This window comes from Anastrepha obliqua, chromosome 5 (assembly GCF_027943255.1).
Source record: "Anastrepha obliqua isolate idAnaObli1 chromosome 5, idAnaObli1_1.0, whole genome shotgun sequence".
NCBI classification, from domain to species: Eukaryota; Metazoa; Arthropoda; class Insecta; order Diptera; family Tephritidae; genus Anastrepha; species Anastrepha obliqua.
The window spans coordinates 74,171,034-74,193,494 of NC_072896.1; the positions used below are offsets into that span (position 1 = coordinate 74,171,034).

The 22,461-nt window shown below is 36.7% G+C and overlaps 1 protein-coding gene across 1 annotated transcript in view; it reads left to right on the forward strand.

The window, feature by feature from the left end:
• Window positions 1-5,674, forward strand: part of LOC129248830 (uncharacterized) — a 243,814-nt gene extending 238,140 nt beyond the window's left edge. Inside the window, exon 11 of the mRNA XM_054888441.1 lies at window positions 5,494-5,674. Within this exon, the coding sequence (XP_054744416.1) occupies window positions 5,494-5,674 (181 nt within the window). The remainder of the gene's footprint in view (window positions 1-5,493) is intronic.
• Window positions 5,675-22,461: the final 16,787 nt, after the last annotated feature.

The following is a 22,461-nucleotide window of genomic DNA, read 5'->3' on the forward strand; positions in this document are numbered from 1 at the left end:
AAAAAAAAATTAGTTAAAAAAGTCAAACCGTTTGTGTTTTATTCAAAAAAGTTCAAAAGTTGAAGCGCTCTTACTGAAAAACCCATTATCACATAGACTTATATACAGTGTACTCTCTCTTATTCGGACACCCCAGGGGCTGAAAAATTTGTCCGCTTATGAGAAAATGCAAAAAGTTAATAATGTGTTATAGGAGGGTTGCTCGCTCAAGAGAACAAGATTTTAAAAAATGCTCAAGGATTTGTGGTACGTACTGAAGACTAGAAGATATTCGCTTAGGAGGGGTGTACGTTAGGAGATAGTAATATCAACTAGATATAGGGATAGATAGATGCACTTATTTTTCACAAAAAAACTTACAAACCTAGTTGCAATATTTTTTACTTCATTTAAATGAACATGCGGCAATTACTTTAGAAGTCGTCTGCCGGAAAAATATATATAGATATATTTTTACAAAATCATTCATCTATAATAAATTGTCTGTGCTTTAAGCATCAGTTTTAAAATGTAGTCATTTATTTTCATTGAAAATTAGTTACACCACTTAAAACATGAACTATTTTGGAATAACTCAGATCGACTTTCCAAAGAAAGTACAGCAGTATTGTTTTAATACTGCGCGTCGTCCAAGAAAATGTAGAATTGTTTCCATCTTATTTAAGTTACACAAAAGGTAGTTTTTATTGTAAAGGCCATTATGCATAATCCAATTACTTCTGGATTTAAAAATCCATTAAATTTTATCATCCCTGAAATAACTTTGACCAACACTATGGTTCAGATATCTGCATATTCTGTCCGTATTGTGGCTCTGTTCCACATTTTTTGCCTGTTAGTAGTGGTAATATGAGTATAATTTAGAAATGCCTCACTTTTTTCTGTCAACTTTCTTTTATCTAACACCGTTTCATCCCATATCAAATTGTAGGCCAATCCTATTTGCTTTAGAACCTTAGCCCAGAAAACATTTCTTTTTAAAACTATGTTTGTAAAGGGGAGTGGGAGTCTTAAGGCTTCATATGCAAAAAATGTGTTTGGATATAATTTAAGTGAAATGAATGCGTGTAAATGTGGTCACACTCGATACCTGCTCCTAAACAAATCGCATAAGCAAAATTAGTAGCATTGGAAGTAATATTCACTATTTTTGTTACTCAACACTCGAAGCCATTTTATTGTCTACCTTTTCGCAGAAAAATATTCGCTGCAGACGAATCTATAAAATATAAATCCAAAATTTAACTAGCATCAATTTTATTTATGCTGCTAAGGTGGGTACCTTAAATTTAATTTCTTTTTTAATTTTGTTAAAAAATTTGTTTTCATTTTTGTTGTAAGTTTGAACCCATTTTTAACGTTTAACCAGTTGGAGGATGGTTCCATGTGTAGAAGTCCACGCAAGTGGGGAAAGTTACTGATCGCCATTCACTTGGGAGTGGCCAGGACGATTCTTCTACATATGGTTCAAGCAGCTCACAACGTCCGGGATTAGCCCACGTATCCTCTGGTTAGCTTCCGAACACCCGTCCGGGAGTGAGCTAAAGTGAGAAGGCGAAGCATCCCAGCATAGCTGGTTGTGCGCTGGGTTTGGGACCCGCCACTTAAAAAGCCCCCCCAATGAAAACAGCAACAAAGCCTCGGATGAGAACTTCCAACACTGATGACGACCCCTGCAAACGAAATAAGGAATACGATTTGAGGGCATGCACCTGGAATGTCCGGTCCCTTAATGGGGAAGGTGCCTCTGCCCGGCTGGTTGATGTCCTCGTGAGAGTAAAGGCTGACATCACTGCCATCCAAGAGATGCGATGGACGGGGCAAGGAAAGAAAACCATGGGACCTTGCGACGTCTACTACAGCTGCCATGTAAAGGAGCGCAAATTCGGTGTCGGATTTGTTGTGGGAGAGAGACTTCGTCGCCAAGTACTGTCGTTCACTCCGGTGGACGAGCGTCTCGCAACAATCCGCATCAAAGCGCGATTTTTTAACATCTCGCTAATTTGCGCCCACGCCCCGACGGAAGAGAAGGACGATGCGACCAAGGATTCTTTCTATGAGCGCTTGGAACGTTCCTATGAGCGCTGCCCCCGCCACGACATAAAAATCGTGCTTGGCGACTTCAACGCCAGGGTGGGCAAGGAGGGAATTTTTGGTCCTACAGTCGGAAAATTCAGCCTGCACAACGAAACATCCGGTAACGGACAGAGGCTGATCGACTTCGCCGGGGCCCGAAACATGGTAGTCTGTAGCACCAGATTCCAGCATAAGAAGATTCACCAAGCTACCTGGCTGTCTCCAGATCGAAAAACGCGAAACCAGATCGATCATGTTGTGATAGATGGAAGACACGCTTCTAGTGTATTAGATGTACGTACGATCCGAGGACCCAACATCGACTCGGATCATTACCTTGTTGCAGCCAAACTGCGCACACGCCTCTGTGCAGCAAAAAACGTACATCTACCTACGCAAAGAATGTTCGACATCGAAAAGCTGCAATCACAACAGACCGCCAGAAGATTCGCCACTCGACTCTCACTCCTGCTCTCGGAGAGCACTGCCCAACACACCGGCATGCGCGAGCAATGGAGCAACATTTCTCGTTCCCTACGTACCGCCGCCGAAGAAGAAATCGGATTCCGGCGAGCCCGAAAAAACAATTGGTACGACGAGGAATGTCATGCTGCCGCCGAAAGAAAAGATGCCGCCTATAGAGCCACGCTGCGATCGGGCGCAACGCGAGCCATGTGGGATCGCTACAGAGAGCTAAAAAAGGAAGAGAGGCGTATTATCCGACAGAAGAAACGAGAGGCCGAAATACGTGAGTGCGAGGAGCTTGAGATGCTGGCCAATAGGAACAACGCCCGAAAATTTTACCAGAAAGTTCGGCGGCTTACAGAAGGTTTTAAGACCGGGGCGTTGTCCTGTAAGAACAAAGACGGCGATCTGGTGACTGACGTACAGAGCAATCTTAAATTATGGAGGGAACACTTCTCGAACCTGTTAAACGGTGACAGCTGCGCATGTCATAGAGAATGTGAAGATCCCGATACCCCAATCGTTGACGACGGAATTGTCGTTCCGTTACCCGACCATGACGAGGTGAGAATAGCAATATCACGGCTAAAGAACAACAAAGCCGCGGGCGCCGACGGACTGCCGGCTGAGCTATTCAAACATGGCGGCGAGGAGCTGGTAAGGTGCATGCATCAGCTCCTATGCAGAATATGGTCGGATGAAAGCATGCCTGCCGATTGGAATTTAAGTGTGCTCTGCCCAATCCATAAGAAGGGCGATCCTGCAATTTGTGCCAATTACCGCTGAAGGCTGAAGCCCACCGTCAACCAACTGATTGGACCTTATCAGTGTGGCTTCAGACCTGGAAAGTCTACCATCGACCAAATATTCACAATACGCCAAATCTTGGAAAAGACCCATGAAAGGAGAATCGACACACACCATCTTTTCGTCGACTTCAAAGCTGCATTCGACAGTACGGAAAGGAGTTACCTGTATGCCGCTATGTCTGAATTTGGTATCCCCGCAAAACTAATACGGCTATGTAAGATGACGTTGCTCAACACCAGCAGCGCCGTCAGAATTGGGAAGGACCTCTCCGAGCCGTTTGATACCAAACGAGGTTTCAGACAGGGTGACTCGCGGTCGTGTGACTTCTTTAACCTGATGTTGGAGAGCATCGTACGAGCCGCAGAACTTAATCGCTCAGGCACAATATTTTATAAGAGCGTACAATTGCTGGCGTATGCCGATGATATTGACATCATCGGCCTTAACAACCGCGCTGTTAGTTCTGCCTTCTCCAAACTGGATAAAGAGGCAAAGCGAATGGGTTTGGTGGTGAACGAGGACAAAACGAAGTACCTCCTGTCTTCAAACAAACAGTCGGCGCACTCGCGTATCGGCACCCACGTCACTGTTGACAGTTATAATTTTGAGGTTGTAAAAGACTTCGTGTATTTAGGAACCAGCATTAACACCGATAACAATGTCAGCCTTGAAATCCAACGTAGAATCTCTCTTGCCAACAAGTGCTACTTTGGACTAAGTAGGCAATTGAGCAGTAAAGTCCTCTCTCGACGAACAAAACTAACACTCTACAAGACTCTCATCATGCCCGTCCTAACGTATGGCGCAGAAGCTTGGACGATGACAACATCCGATGAAGCGACGCTTGGAGTGTTCGAGAGAAAGATTCTGCGTAAGATTTTTGGACCTTTGCACGTTGGCAACGGCGAATATCGCAGACGATGGAACGATGAGCTGTATGAGCTTTACGACGACATAGACATAGCGCAGCGAATAAAGATCCAGCGGCTTCGTTGGCTGGGTCATGTCGTCCGAATGGATACAAACGCTCCGGCTTTGAAAGTATTCGATGCGGTACCAGCTGGTGGTAGCAGAGGAAGAGGAAGGCCTCCTCTGCGTTGGAAAGATCAGGTGGATAAGGACTTGGCTTCACTTGGTGTGTCCAATTGGCGCCGGTTAGCACGAGAAAGAAACGACTGGCGCGCTTTGTTAATCTCGGCCAAAATCGCGTAAGCGGTTATCGCGCCAATTAAGAAGAAGAAGTTGCCTGAAAAACTGAAAGAAGTTTCATTTCGTTTTATGAAAAAGCTTTAGTTTTATGAAACTCTGCACACACTTCCTATATGAAAGAGATTCTTTTAAAACTTTGGAGTGAAATGGTTTTTTTTTTATTTTTCGTATACTTTAACTGGTCTAAAACTGGTTATTTGGAAACATTTTGAACTAGAATTTTTTTTGCTAGTATGAACTGGTATTTTGCTGATACATTGCCGGACAATTGGCATTTCGTAGAGCAACGCGTTTTAAAAATATCAATTGCTACCACAAGTGAGCACAAAGAAAGAGATGGAAGAGAGATAAAGTACGAACTGGTCGAGGTAGAAAGTGCACTGGTTGAGTTGAAAAGTGAACAGGAAGTATTTTAGTTCCCAACTAGTATTTTTCCTGCAGGTACGGTGCTAATATGTGATCACATAAGCAAGAGTTAGATACTTTAGTTACGTCGAAAATGCGCTATGGGAGATAGCGATAAAATAAGAGCGGTGAAATGTGAGGTGAAATACAGTCACGTTTCCTTCGCAATTGTAAACTTTCAACTGAACTGAAGTTATCTGTAGAGTATCAAGTCGCTTTACCCTTTTTTATGCAGTATTTTAAGTTATTGAACTAACGAACACGAACACAAACACAAAACCAACATCCAAAGTTACACATATGAATATAGATATATGTATGTATAAGTATATATGTGTATGTAGTATAAATCCGTACTTTGTGTGTTGCATTTGCACACATTCCAAATGGCATTCTGAACACGCCGCTTGCATTCTTTACCATTATATACAATTCTTTTTCGTACTATTCACTTTACTTTTATGTTCGTGTGTGTGTGCACACATCCAGTCACATACGTATTACATACTCTGTTGTCTGACTTTGCAGTTTGCCGAACGGTCACATCAATATTATGGCCTTCGATCGAATGGCGGCCATTGTTGGCGCCTTCACCAAGCACATGCATGCCGTTAAGGCGCCGAATGAAGCACCACCTGGCGAATACAAGATATTCTGCCAACACATGCAACGCTCTTCGAAATTGAGCGAGACGGGTAAGTCTATTTAAGAGCTTAAATGCTTTAATATAAAAATTTATTTGGAATTTCAAAATGGACCAGAAGGAAATTCGAATATGTGTATTTGATAGAAATGTGCTTTTTTTGCAATTTTACTTGGATTGCGAAGACTTTGTGAAGTTATACTAATATAATATGAAGATTATCAACAAAATATAGTATTTTAGTATTTAAGAATATGAAATTAAATTCTATCAAGCATACAAAAACATTTTGCCATGACATAACTGATTTATGAAAAAAAGGAACCTCATCAAAGTTGTTTTATATTTTTTCGCTTCATTGATTCCAGTCATTTTAGAAATTTCAAACATTAACCCTTTAACTGCTTCGATTACTTAAACACATAATCCACAAAATATGAAATATTTACTAAACTCTTTTAACATGCAGAACTCAAATTACTTTACTGATTCCAAGTATTTAGGAAATTTCATTATTTAACCCTTTAATGACTTTAAAAATATTAAAAAAGATTTTACAGAATGTTAAGTATTTACTAGGTTTACTGATTTCCTGAATTTAAATCATTTCACGGATTCTAGTTATTTTAGAAATTTCAATCATTAACCCTTTAACTGCTTCGAACACTCAAACACATAATCCACAAAATATAAAATATTTACTAAACTCTTTTAACATGCAGAACTCAAATTACTTTACTGATTCCAAGTATTTGGGAAATTTCATTATTTAACCCGTTAATGACTTTGAAAGTATTAAAAAAGATTTGACAGAATGTTAAGTATTTATTAGGTTTACTGATTTCCTGAATTCAAATCATTTCACGGATTCTAATTATTTCAGAAATTTCAATCATTAACCCTTCAACGGCTGTGGAAACTTAGAATGAGATTATCGTAAAAGTGAAATATTTAAAAACTATTTTTTATGTGCTGGACCCAAATTAGTTCACTAATTCTAATTGTCTCAGAAATTTTAATCATTAACCCTTTAACAACTGCGCAAACTATAAAGGATTTAAAAACAAAATGACAACTATTTAACAACTCTTTGTTTATATGCAGAACTCAAATGACTTTGCTGATTTTAATTATCTCAAGAAGTTTAATCATTAACCCCTTAATGCTCCGAATGCTTTAAAACATAATCGACAAAATATACACTCTATATTAAGTTCTTTTCATGTTTTGAACTAAAATCTCTTCAGTCACTCTATTGAGGTATAAAATATTAAGTGTTAACCCTTTAACAGCTCTTCAAACCATAAAAAGGATGAGATAAACTGAAAGCATTTATTAGCTTTGTTGATTTGCTGAATTCAAACCATTCTTTTTTTCAGAAAGTTTAATCATTAACCCATTAACGACTGTGCAGCCTTTAAAAAAGTATATGCAAAATGTAAAATCTTTACAATTTTTTGTTTATGTGCCGAACTCAAATTATTATACTAATTCTAATTCAAAAATTACAACCATTAACCCCTTAACTGCTCTGAATACTCCAAAACATAATCGACAAAAAAAATGTGTGTTATGCTCTTTTAATGTATGAAACTAAAATCTCTCCACTAACTCTATTTAGTTTTAAAATTTTAAGTATTAACCCTTTCACAGCTCTTCAAACCATGCAAAGTATTAGGCAAAATATTAAGTATTAATTACGATTTTTTAATTTTCTAAACTTTAATTACTTCAGTGACTTCAACTTTTTAAAAAATTTCACCCATTACCCCTTTAACGACCGCGTAAGGTCTCAAAAAGAATGAGCCGAAAAGTAAAGTATTCACTTGGGTTGTTGATTTACTGAATTCAAATCATTTCTCTGGTTATTATTATTTCGAAAATTTAAATCATTAACCCTTTAAGGGCTAATAAGGTTTGTTGATTTGAATTCAAATAATCTTTGATTCCTATTATTTGCTCAAATTTAATCATTAACCTTTTCAGGGCAAATCCTTTAAAAATATAAGCCGAATTCAAATCTGTACTTAAAGTTGGCAAGTTCTAAACGGCGAAATCAATATTGTTTTCCCCCCTCTTGTTCACTCCGCTGCGAGCATATGACCTCAACAAGACTCTTCCAAGGTGTTTTTGCATCGTCTCATGAGATATCGGCATCTGCTGACTCGCGCCACATTGAACTTCTCCCAGTTATCTTTGGACGACCGCAAGCTCTGCTCGCTTGCAGGTTCCAGTCCGATGCCATTCGCGTGATGCTATCTGGTGGTTTTCTAAACGTGTAACTTACCCGCCGCAATAGGTTCCTCATTGGCTCATGACGTCATCTGGGATGATGGCGAAGAGAAGGGACGACTGGTGGTGATTAGCGTGGAACTATTGGGGATACGGTCGGCTACTTCCCTTTAATTTTGAAAGAGAGTCCTAATTTTTTTTTTGTGTAACTATTATAAAAAATATATATTAAATAAACAAATAAATTAAATAAATAAATAAATATTTTTTAAATAAGTATTTTTTCGAGTTTCTGGAACATTCTATTTGGTGCGCTAAGTTGCTGTTTGTCAATAGATGACGCCAGCAGTGTGTGCTAGTCGATTAGACTTATGGTAAACAAACTGCTTCGACACATTAGTGATTTTGTTTTGGTATCATATACTTTTGGTATTGTGAAAATGTGTGATTTTGTGCCGAATAATCGTCATTTGCGGGAAGTGTTGATTTTCCTCTTTCATTCGAAAAAAACTGCGGCTGAAGCGCATCGAGAGCTACAAAAAGTTTATGGAGATGCTGCTTTAAGTGAAACAACGTGCCGACATTGGTTCTATCGCTTCAAGGACGGTGATTTTAATGTTGACGACCGTCCGCGTGAAGGAAGGCCAAAAACCTTCGAAGGCGCTGAATTGAAGGCATTACTAAATGAGGATCCGTGTCAAAAGCAAGAAGTGCTTGCTTTAATATTCGGAGTTACCGTCAATCCATTTCCAGCGATTGCATGCTTTGAGAATGATTCAGAAACAGAGGACTTGGGTTCCTTATGAGTTAAAACCAAAGGATGTTGAACGTCGTTTTTTCTTCATCGCATCGGGACGGGTCACCTAATACAAAAATATAAACCAAGCTGCAAAGTAATATGTATACTCTGATTTGATCAGCTTATGAATATTTTTCCCGTTATAGATTTAAAAATGGCATAACCCTTATAAATTCCTACCGGTCCCACGCTGCTACTTTAAAGTACTGCTAAATATAAATCAAAAAAAAAAACAATAACTGCAATCTTAGTAAATGAAGTGAACGAAGTATAAACTGCCACTGTAAGCCGTTTACGTGTTCACTGACTGAACTAAAACTAAACTGAACTGGACAGAGGTATTAAACGCAACGCAGCAGCTAAGCAATCAAGTGGCAAATAAACCTACTTACCGACACATAGAAACCTACATACATTTCCACAAACGTTCATGCATATCCTTGGTATAGGGTGACGGCGGCACAGGGGCAGTAACTTAAAACGCTAAACCATGTGAAACCGGTTCAAATGAACAAGCAGTCAACCGACTAACCAGACAGCGAATACCACACACTCCAACAACAAATTGACCTCAACACAATTTCCTTTTGCTGGAACTAAAAACTGTTGGTGGCCTCAAATGATTCAAGTCTAATGGTGGTGAGGCGTAAAAATTTCTAAAGTTGTGTGAGATGTTTCGAAAATTTTAATTAAACCCAGCAACAAATAGCTTTTACAAGCATTTCATATGTTCGAGTGTGAGCTTCCTTAAACTATGCTGCCATATGGGGTTTTTTGCATGCCAGATAAAACGCTGGTTTGCTCTTAAAAGTAAAGTAAAGGTATGCAAATACTGCGCACAGGATATTAAATACCGAATGTCCTTTTGGGGTATTTTTAGTACGTTGGTTTATTTTCGTGAATGTTTTGAAAAACTTGTTTATACTTGCTTTAAAGGGTCCCAACAAATATCGTCCTAAGCCAGACGAAGGAGGTCATATTTGGTGAAATCTACTTTCACTACATAGTTTTTCAATTTGAATGCTCTTGGGAGCCACGTAGAGCAGATGCTACTGTCTAATTGGGTGCTGATTTTGTAAATTACTCTCCTTTCTATATGAAACTCAACAGGTGCTATACTTTCCCCATTATTATATCTACCACTCTGGTGAAAAAGAGTGACGCAACAGCATCTTTTCTTTCTTTATTTGCTATTCAGATCCTAATGTAACGATTATATAATTTACAAATAATATATTATGTTAAACAAAATATTCTTAATACAAATTTTGAACTACATGTATTTGAAAATAGTTCGAGGTCCTTAACTACTTCGAATAGGTGTCCCAGATGTGGTATACAGGTCCATTCCCTTATATCCCTCATCCAAGAACACTGAATCCTTTCACATCGAACTAAATGAAATGAAATGATGGATGGCTGGAAAGTTTTCAAGCACTAAGGAAATCTTGCACATTTACCTAAGACCAATTGAAAATTGAGAGACAGGAAGGTACAGGTGGGGTAATGATTCTCTACTCAGCAAATTTCCCATATTTTTTAAGAATATTAGCAGTTAGTCGAGAAAAAAATGATGTATATCGCTCATTCTTATTATATTTGACCCATAAAGATACCTTCGAAGTCTGGGGAGATCAGGACTGTGACCGGGAAAATTCTATGCAGTATCCTTATCCTCCAAACACGATGCACACAGTGTTACCACCATGTCCGGCCTTTTCAACGGTGTTGCAGGTTTCAGTAGTACATCAACTACTGCCGCTATGCTTAGCTGGGCGCTTCCCTTGGTAGCTAATTTGTGCATCATCCTTTCTATAGTTCAATTTAGATTCATTAGTAATCGTAAAAAACTGTTTTTTTAAACACTGCAAAGATCAAGCAACCGAGATGAGATGACTAATTGAAGGAATGTGTACACTAGGGTGTTCAATAAGTTTTGCGGTATGGTAAGAAAAACACAGTTTTATGGTTTGAAATACCATTTATACCAGTATAGTCTCCCTGAATATCAATTCACTTGTTCCAACGGGACTCCAATTTATAAATTCCATCCCTGAAGTGAGAATCTAGAAGTGCTGCAAACTACGCTTCCAGAGCTGTTCTGACCACAACATTTGATGGAAAACGCTTTTCACGCATGAATTTATTCTAGATCTGGAAAGAGATGGAAGTCGCTATTCGAACTTTAATTAATGGGTTTTAGCCATTGTCAAAATGCTCTTGTGACACATTGAATTGTCCTGATAAAAATATTTTTTTTCTTCTGCAAAATTGGTCTTTTTGCATGATTTTTTTCCTTTAGCTGGTCAAAGCTCCTTTCGCATCCCAAAAATTGAGGCTAACACCTTCTTGGCCTATTTCTGAAAACGAACTCGTTTCGAAGCCGAAGAACCAGTTTAATACTACTTGTTTTGATTTAGATTCATAGTGATAGACCCAAGTCTCATCCGATGATAAATCAATGCACAAAATCCACTTTATCCTTTAGAAAACCCTCTAAACCCAATACTTCAATTGAAATATTACTTACACTGCCTAGTAAGATGCCTAGGGCTTTTGCTAAATCTATTTCAGTCACTAGACGACTTTCTAATACCATATCCGGTATTTTTTATCCTTTATGGAACCGCGAAACTTATTAAACAACCTGGTGCAAATGGCTGCGATTCTAATTTCTTCTTTTATATGCCTCTTTTTCATCCATTTATAAGCCCTCTATCTTTCTCCTATAATCTTTACAATCAGTAACAAATCCTCCCATATCTGAACCAACATATTTTAATTGCCGTAAATCTGAATGCAGACCAGTGTTATTGAATTTTTTTGTTTCCTTTATGTGCTTCCCGAAGAATCGTATGTATGTGCGAGCACAGCGTTGCGAAAAGTTTGATTGAGTTAAACCGACTTTATAGCCAAACTTTAAATTAAATTTTAACTCACGCACTTTAAGTTGAGGTCTGCAAGTGATAGGAAAATAAGTGTAAACAACCGTTATGCCATTATATATGAACTATATCTAAAATTATTGCAATTTAATTATTACACTTTAATAGTACAGTAGATTCTGTTTTTATGCGGTTTTTTTTATACGGTTTTGAAATAGTGTGGTTTTTTAAAAAATTAAAAAATGCATGTCGACCTATCGGGAATTGTACATATAAACAAGATTCTAAATCAGCTAAGCAAAAACTCATCACAGATTACATCAAAAATGCGAAACCTACAAGTATGGAACCGCCTGCATCACCATCCAGATCAGACGTGTACATTTACTCAAGTGGCGGATGTGATTTTACGCCAAATCCTAAACGAATTCGCAACATGCGGGTATTGTCTGATTCTATTTCTGATGATGGAAATTTATTTTTCGACTCTGACGTTTCTTAAATAAAGATATAATTTTCAAAAATACAATTTTTAGTTTATACGATTTTATTTAATTATTTCAGATTTATGCGGTTCTTAGCATTTTTGAAACGTATCTATAGTTTTATTATAGAACTGGTAGCCTTTTTTATGCTGTTTTTTTTTATGCTGTTTCTTGCGGAACGTATATACCTCAAAAAACAGAATCTACTGTATATTATTTCAGTATTCTTACAATTTTATTTTAAAATAAATACGAGGTGGGTTCCAAAAATAAGGAGAATTTTAAAATTTCGCGGGTTACGTACACTCGACTTTCGATTGTTATTTTTTTTTTGTTTGTTAGTACACTCATCTCGAAGATATGTCCACGGTTTTAGTAATATAATGTTTAGTTTATTTGTGAGAGGCATAAATAAGGCAAGTATTTTGCGTGTTCGGCGATTTTCTGCTATCGAAGAACAACCGATGAAAATATTGAAAAGTGAAGAAAATTGTTATGGGGAATCGTCGAGTTACAATTAGAAAGGTTGCTGAGCATGTCGGCATATCGGTTGGCTCATGCCATGTAATCTTTTCGGAAAATTTGGGCGTGAAGCGTGTGGCAGCGAAGTTCGTTCTAAAATTGGGGAATTTTGACAAAAGCCAAGGTCGCATGAGCATCGCTCAGGAATTTTTGAATGACAACAACGAAGATCCAGATTTGCTTAAAAGGGTCATTGCTGGTGACAAATCGTGGGTATATGGTTATGACATCAAAACCAAAGCCCAATCGTCCCAATGGAAGAGTACAGGAGATCCAAGACTAGAAAAAGCACGCCAAGGTCGATGAAATATCAAGGTTCTGTTCACTGTTTTCTTCAATTCCCATGGCGTAGTGCATCAGGAGTTCTTACCACAAGGCCGTATGGTAAATAGGAAATTGTACCCTGAAGTTATACGCTGTTTGCGTGAAGCAATGCGAAACTAACGCCCGGAATTGGGAAAAACCCGCATGGGGTTTGCTTTATGGAAATGCAGCTGCTCACTCATCTTTGATTGTGAGAAATTATTTGGCCAAAAACTACACCGTTGTCATGCATCAACCACCGTATTCACCAGATTTGGCGCCTTTTTCTTGTTCCCAAGACTGAAGAGACCCATGAAATAACGACGTTTTGCGACGATTGAAGATATAAACCAAATCGCTGAGCGAGCTCAAGGACATACCAAAAAGTACATATCAAAATAGAAATTGATAAATAAGTAAATATTTTTTTAAGAAAAATTAAATTTCATCTTACTTTTTGAACACACCTTGTATTTAAAACACATATGTACGAGGTGTGTCCAAAAAGTATCGAGAATTTTGTGTTTTTTGAAAAATTATTTATTTATTCATTAAGATCTATTTCGTCCTCTTCAAAGTAATCCCCATGAGATATTATCCACTTGTGCCAACGTTTTCTCTAATCTTCGAAGCACTTCAAAAAATCATTTTTTTTATCTTGTTCAGCTTCTCCTTGGATGCCGTCTTTATCTCGTCAATCGTAGCGTAGCGTCGTCCTTTCATGGGCCTCTTAACTTTCAGGAGCAAGGAAAAGTCACAGGAGGCCAGCGGCATCATTAGTGTGTTGTTTTTGGCGAAAAAGTCGCGCACAAGCAGCGATGTGTGAGCAGGGGCGTTATCGTGATGCAAGAGCTAATTTTTGTTCTTCCACAAATCCGGGCGTTTCTGGCGGATTCCTTCGCGCAAATTGCGCATAACTTGCAGGTAATATTCCTTATTGACCGTTTTACCCTGTGGCAAGAAATCATGATGCACAACGCCCCCACAATCGAAGAAAACGGTAAGCAAAACTTTTACATTCCACCGAACTTGGCGCGCTTTTTTCGGTCTTGGTTCGTGCGGCAACTTCCATTGAGATGAATGAGCTTTTTTTTCCACGTCATAACCATAAACGCACGATTCGTCACCAGTTATGACCCTTTGGAGCAAATTTGGATAGTCGCGGACAGAGTCCAACAATATCTCATTAGCAATGTTCATGCGATGCTGCTTTTGGTCCAAATTGAGCAGTTTTGGTACGAATTTTGCGGTGACCCGTCTCATGCCAAATCATTAAAAAAAATCGAATGGCACGAGCCAATCGATATGTCTAGGTCCTCAGCAACTTCTCTAACGGTGAAATTAATTGGCCATTACCATTTTCTTCATTTCATCAATTCTTTCGTCTGTTGTTGAAGTGCTCGGGCGTCCGGCACGCTTTTCGTCGTTCACATCTCGACCTTCTGACAACATTTTGTATCACCGATAAACGTTGCTTTGGTCCAAAGTATAATAGCTTCTCCGTATGACACAGTCAACGTTCCGAATGCTTCCGCGCACTTAATTGCGTTTTTCACACAAAATTTGATACAAGTTATTTGATCCATCTTTTTGAAAAGGTAAAAATCGAAGGCGAGCCGAAACACGTGGAAGCAAAGCAGCTGTCAACAATTAACTGAACCAAAATGGCCGAACTCGTGGGTATGAGTGAGAGACATGAGTACCAACATAGCGCAAAAAAAAAATCATTCAAAATTCGCGATACTTTTTGAACACACCTCGCACGTATATGTCTTAGTACCTCAAAGGGCTCTATTTTTTCCTAAGCATGTGACAATGAATATGTTGTGATAAAAATTTTATTTTTGCAATATCTCGAAAACGCTTCTCTTACAAAATAAATGAAACTAATTTCCGATCGCCGTACATGAAAATTAGTTTAGACTAATCTATGTACTTATATATTAGCGATGTACCACTTTTTAAGAAAATATTTGCATTCTAGTATTATCAAAAGATCAACAAGAGAAGCCACAAAAAATGTTGTTAAATCGCCGGCAATGAAAGTGGGGTGGCATTGAAGCTAATATTCAGCCTCATTCACTCACACATACCTACACAATGTGCGTGGCTGCTTGTTGAGTCTAATAAAAACTTGTTTCCTGCTGTTTCCAGTGTTAATGCAAATGTTAATAATAGAGCTATAAACTTTGTACAAATATGCGAAAAGAAAATATAAAACCTTGTGCGGATGAAAAATGCCTCATCAGCAAGTTGAAGCGCACGCACACAGGCACAGCCTTGCATATGTAAGCAGCAGCAAAACACTAACAAATAAATGCAACAATTTAAATGCGTTTTTATGTGAAGGATAAACAACAAAAACAGCCCAACCACAAAACAGGCAAACTCACCAAAAAAAGCAGCCAACAGCTTAAGCATCACTGGCAAACAATTGTTGTATAACAAATATTACTGTTTTTGTTTCTGTTTTTCATACCAGTGCACACGAATGCACTGGGGTGCATGTGAAAAGTAGCGCAAAAGTAATCATTCCATTTTGTTTTGGAATAACTTGTTTACTTAAAAAACTAAAAACAATTTTAAGTGATACAAATGTTTATTTAGATTTCTACGCACTCCATTGCTTTTCTGTTTGTACCTATAACGCAGCTGTCTGTGTCAAATGTAGAATACTATTGACGTACGACGCCATTTGCAAAAATTATAAATCTTCCGACACGTGATGGTTATTTGCAAAATTCTAAAGAAAAGCCTAGACGAATATGACATATCTACATATAGGTATACCTATATTAGTATGTCAAACTTTGCAGGAAATATGGCCAGTATGTCAATTTCCTCAAAAAAGTCGACCGATGTGCGTTCCATTCATCTGTGTCGGGGCTAACTCGAGCAAACTCGAAATATCTCACTGAAACTCAGTACACTCCATCACTTTTGGGAATGCAATCAGTAGTACTGAAAATCGAACAAAATGGATCAACTTCCACAAAAAATAAATAATTAACTATAAATAAATATATGACATTTTACTAGCAGGTAAGAAAATAGTACGAGTATGACCTTTTTTTCTGAGCCACTATTTAAACGGCGGAATAAAAATCACAAAATTCCCAGGAATAAATTTATTTTTAATTTATTTTAACAACTGTACTTTTCTCACATTACTTGTCTGTCCGTTATTACGGTAGCTTGTAGTACTAACTATATGTCCCTTATCCGGGCAGCTCTTTTTTCTTAATCTTGTTGAATCTTCAAAATGCTGGATAGGCGCGTACGCCATGCCTGACTGTTGCTTCGCAACTGTGCTATTCTGACCTTAAGGGAATCTAAAAGGCCATTGGAAAAATTTTAAAATCAAAATATGCACAATATATTTAAAAAAAAATGTTCTAATGAACTCTACCAAGCTTGGTTTCGAAAATTATAGAAATTTTCTATAGTACTTGCATATTATTATTATTATTATTAGAGGATTTGGCGCTGAGATCTGAAAGAGCTATTGCATCCATACTTGCATATTAATATTTAAAATACCCCAGGATACAAAATTTTAATTGCTGCCAGTTCCACCTTCTGGCTGTGGAACTATTTCACACAAACCTACGCCTAAAACTCTGCAAACAGTTTTTTCGTTTTTTTACTGGAAATTATATTCACAAATAGAAACAAGAAATATCACGTAATTTAGCAAAGTATCTCTAACTTTGGTAAATGATGCTAATCATCACACTTATACAATTTTTCCAAACAATAGTAATAATTATGGTTATTCTGAGTCAAACTAAAATCTAAGAACATTTCCTAAATTAGCATAGCTGCAAGTATATTTGATGCACGACTTCAAACAAAACATGTACTTAAGATATATATAGGGTTTTACAAACAGAGGTGTTATTTTGATATTCAAAGAAAAATTATATTTTTTAATATAAATAATCGGATGTTTATTTCATTATAAAGAGGAAGGAATGCTGTTAATAGTGGAAAATAACATCAGGCAAATGACCACCACGACAACGCTTACAAGACAATAACCTTTTCATCAAATTTTCCATAACCGAATTGCAAAGTGGCTGTCCCATGACCTCGATAGTCTCACGAATTCCATCTTTGAGGTCTTGAATCGACCGTGGGCTGTTAGCGCAGACCTTCTCTTTCACGTGACCCCAAAGAAAAAAGTCACAAGGTGTTAAGTCATAAGATCCTGGTAGCCTCTTCGAGAGATAATACGGTCCGGAAACTTTTCCCGTAAAAAATCAATTGTTTCGTTGCTTGTGTGGCACGTAGCGCCGTCTTGTTGAAAATAAACGTTGTCCAAATCAATACCATCCAATTCCGGCTATAAAAATGGTTCATCATCTCCCGATAGCGCAATTTATTCACCAATAACACCAGCTATTGGAAAATCAGATTTTTGATAGTAAAGATGTACTTACATATGTACGAGTAGGTACAACTTCCATACTTAAATACGTCCTAAACTTTTTTTTAACATTTTTTTAAATTTTATGATTATATTGGGTAGTCGAAAAAGTCATTTCGTATTTCTAATCAAACTTCAACTCATTTTTTTATATTAATAATGAACTTTATTAAACCAAATATGTACCATTTTTCTTCTAGAGAAATTATTCCATCAGTGTAAAACTTTTGTGGTTCACAGGCTTCTCTTGAAGCCAACTTTACTCCATTAAGGGAGGGGAATGGTGCAAGGTCAGGGCTATATGGTGGATGCATCAAAACTTCCCAGCCAAGCTCTCCCAGTTTTTGCCGAGTCATCAAAGATGTGTGTGGCCTAGCGTTGTCCTGATGGAAGACGACGACCTTTCTACTGATCAGTTCTGGCCGTTTTTTTTCGATTGCTTGCTTCAATCTAATCAGTTGTTGACAGTAAAGTGTAGAATCAATCGTTCGAGCAAGCTGGAGCAGCTCATAGTGGATGATTCCTTTCCAATCCCACCAAACACACAGCATTACCTTTCGAGGCGTCAATCCTGGCTTTGCGACTATTTGTTGAGCTTCACCACCCTTACACCATGATCTTTTTCGCACATTATTGTCGTATTTGATCCACTTTTCGTCTCCTGTTACCATTCGCTTCAGAAATGGTTCGATTTCATTTCGTTTCAGCAAAGAATCAGAATCGCAGATGTTAATTCGGTCCATTAAATTGTTCACAAACAATTCATGTGATACCCAAACATCGCCTTTTTCAACGATAGGTCGACCGGAGCGAGGTGCATCTTTCACATCGAAATTTCCAGAACGGAAGCGAGCGAACCATTGTTGTGCTACACGAACTGATACAGCATCGTCTCCGTAAACTTCACAAATTTCATTGGTGGCTTGCGTGGCATTCTTCCCTTTTTTATACAAAAATTTCAAAATATAGCGAATTTCTTCATTATTTTCACTCATTTCTGAACAGCTATAACTTTTTTTCAACTTCTCCGAATTTAATTTTTTTTGGTTAAATGAAGCTTAAAATGTCACCTTTCTAACACCATATGATATGACACAACGTGATTGGTAGCACTGGAGATAGATGACTCCAACGACATCTATTGACAAAATACGAAAAGACTTTTTCGACTACCCAATATCTGAAAATTTTAATTATCTTGAAAAGCTATGTAGAGACTTACAATTTGAAATAAAAAATTTAGATTATCCCAAAAAACTGTATATTGTACTTTAATATTTATTAAAAAATTTGTATTACCTTAAAAAGGTGTAAAGGCATATTAAATTTTGATTACAATTTCTACTTCAATTTTCTATACATCTTTAAATTTTATTAATATAGAAAAATTTCATTGCCTTGAAAACTTTTATTAAAATTTACAATTTTCATTACAAACTGTGGATTGTCTAGAAAAGTGATACTGAGATCTGAAATTGAATTAATTTTTTTTATTTTTTTAATTATATTCAAACATTTTGGTGGTTTTGAAAAGTTGTTGAAGAATCTTACAATTTTATTCACCAACTTCACCAAAATTTCTATTAAAAAATTTTTACTGTCTCGAAAAGTTATATACGCTCTTAAATTTTTTTTAATCTGGATTGTCTTGAAAAGTGGTAGAAAGAAGTTGAATTTTTATTAATTTTTTTTTTTTAATTTTATTAAAAAGTTTAATTGTCGAAAGTTATAGGTGGATTTAAATTGTTTATATAGTATGGATTGTGTTGAAAGTTGTAGAAGTATATTAAATTTTTATTAAAACTTTAAATTTTCATTAAATTTTATTAAATTATTACATTAAAAACCTCAATTTTCTTGAAAATTTGTACAGGGACTTAAAATGTTTGTTAAAAAATTTTGATTGCCTTGAAATTGTGTCAGGAAAGCTTTTATGTCTTCCCCAAAAAGGTCAAAACACAAACAACAACCCTACTGATGCAAATGGATTTTGTCCGACATGGCCATAATACCTAGTTGATTTTCAATTTGGAAGGAGCAGAACAAAAAAGTGTCAATATTTATCAAAAATAAAACGAGGATTGTTATTCCATTAGAAAGTTTAACCTACTATATACACAAAATTTCACTTACGCAAAAAGTCCTTTAAGCCGATTTCTAATGTAATATTGTCAATATTCTATTGTAAAACTATCCGAGGATACTGTGGGCAAAAAGTAAGGTGAATTTGGTTGTAAAATGAAAAATCTTTATTTATTCTGGTAAATCAATTTCATCCCCTTCAAAATAATCCCCTCTCGATGAAATACACTTATGTCAACGATTTTTCCAATCCCAGAAACATACCATTTCCGGTATAGCCATCAGAACCTTCTTTGATTGAGCTTTTATCTCCTCAATCGACTCGAAACGCGTTCCCCGGAGTGGTCTCTTGAGTTTTGGGAATAGCCAGAAGTCACACGGACCAAATCAGGCGAATACGGTGGTTGCGGAACGATATGCGTGCAATTTTTGGCGAAATGGTCACGAAGAACGAGTGCAGTGTGAGACGGTGCATTATCGTAATGTAAAAACCAAGAGTTGTTGGCCCATAATTCTGGTCTTTTTCGACGAATTGCTTCACGTAAACGACGCATAACGCTCAAATAATATTCCTTATTAACAGTTTGGCCAGGTGGAAGGAATTCATAGTGCACCACACCACGAAAATCGAAAAAACTGTCATCATAACCTTTATTTTTGAACGACTTTGACGTGCTCTTTTCGATCTGGCTTCGCCTTTAGCACGATAGCACAGAGAGATCGTTGGTTCGAATCTCGGTGAAAGCAAAATTAATGAAAACATTTTTCTAATAGCGGTTGCCCCTCGGCAGGCAATGGCAAACCTCCGAGTGTATTTCTGCCATGAAAAAGCTCCTCATAAAAATATCTGCCGTTCGGCGTCGGCTTGAAACTGTAGGTCCCTCCATTTGTGGAACAACATCAAGACGCACACCATAAATAGGAGGAGGAGCTCGGCCAAACACCTAACAGAAGTGTACGCGCCAATTATTTTTTTTTTTTTTGTTATGTTAACCAAGACAACTTGTATATGCATGTGAAACCTTAAAATTTACATAGCAATGCTGCGTTTTCTTCTTATAATTTTGAAAGAAAATATGTTACGGAAATATGCTACGAAAATATTTGTCAGAAAATTCTTCCACTGAAATTTAAGTTAAAGCCAGTCTTGTACTTGTAATTGGAATTTCTGTCAATCGCCGCGTTTCTCTCTTGATATAAACTTAAAAACTATGCACACAAAAAAATATATAACGAATGCACGACAGTTTCGTTATTTGAAGTAAAATCGCAACACCGTCAGAGAAAGCCAGTATCAAAATTCGACGAGAATTTTCAGTCACTTCAAACTTGCATTTTAAGATTTGACGTGCTTTTAAATTGTATGCTCAAATATTTTGATTAAAAAGCTTGAAATATTTATGAAAACTTGTTGAAGTTTTATAAATTTTATACACAGTTTGAAACTTAAAATAATATGGTCATTGTTATAGATTGAATTATATTTTTATAAAAACATCTTTAAATTAAAAATAAACAAATAAATAGCCGAAACTTGTTCTTAAAACTTGTGTAAATGATAACTTTAAGGAAATTTGTGTAGTTCCTTGAAGCCACGTATTTTTAAGTAAAAACTACAAATTAACGTTTAACGCTAATCCATATTCTCCAATTATACATAACAAAATTTTCAAAGAATAAGTATAACCTCTTCTCTAAAACTGTGCGCCAGGTACATTAAATCTCTTTCCACCCGAACTCAAACGCTTGCTTCTTTTTATTTGCTTATATATCTTGTTTTTTTTTTGTTTTTGTTTTTTGATTCTGTGTGTTTTTTCTTTATGTTTGGCAAGAGAGGCGCCACATTTAAATCCGTTATAATTTAACGCAGAAATGAAATTGCATAAGCCGCAAGGACATAAGCTCAGTACTAGCCCACACACACATTAGCACAACCGCAAACGGATGCCAACACTTGCTGGTCGTAGAAGTAATAACCATAATGATAATTGTCTGTCGACTGTGCGAATGAGTATAAAGATATGGATGTGTGTGTACGTGTTTACAAAATGCTGTTCATTGTAGCTGTTGGTGTGTTTTGTTCCCTTGCCAGTGTCCTTAAGCTTATCCTTGCGGGTAGTAAAGTATTTTATTTGCACCATTTAGATAATCTGCTGCATTCGGTATAAATTTGAAACATAAGTGCTGGCTACTCATGTGAATTTAAACTGTTGATGTTGTCGTATGCAGATTTGAGTGAAAATAATTACAAGTAAAAAAAACGAAATGGTCTAAATAAATTGATCACAAAAAGTGGTAATCGTTGCAAGCGGGGTTTTAAATGGGTTTTTTATCGTTGCTTTAATCGAAGTTATAAAAAATTTCAGTTATGTGGAAGATATTTAAAAATACATAAATGTTATATTAAAAGTGAACTGAAAATTTTTGGTGGGGCGATGGCAAAAATTATGAAGCATAAACTATAAAATTATTAATAAATTATGAAGCATAATATCTGTTGCATGAATGTAGAGAATATGTCTCAGTGGTAATAAAAAACCTTTAAAAATATTATCGCTCAATCGGAAAAAACTAGATCGATATCGACTGAGTAATCAAAAGATTTCTTGTAAACTGCCAAGAAATAGTTAAAATTTACATGAATATAAAAATCTTATAAATATATATTTATTTATTTATTTACATATTTAATTAAATACCTAGTTAGTTTAATTCATACTTTTGTACTTATAAATATAGTGGAAATTAAAAGTTTGCTTTCTTTTTAATTGGCATAAATTATAAAATACAAAAAAAATTATTGTAACGTTTCAATATAATGTCGTTTCTAGTCGGAACATAGCGCGAAAAAAACCCAAATGTCGTCAGCGTCAAGAGAGTTAGTTTTTTTAACTACCGGTGTGGTCCGCGGGAGATATTTTATTTATCTTCAACCACCCATATCTGGAAGGCACTCCTCCATCCGCCACCTGGGGACGTGCCCTCTAGGAACAACAGGCTCCCCAAGCGAAAATTTGCTTAGAGGACGAAAAACGAAACTCCAAAGAAATTGAATTGTAACTAAATTCATTCAATGCTCCAGTTCTAGACCGTTCCAGGAGGAATAAATCATTACT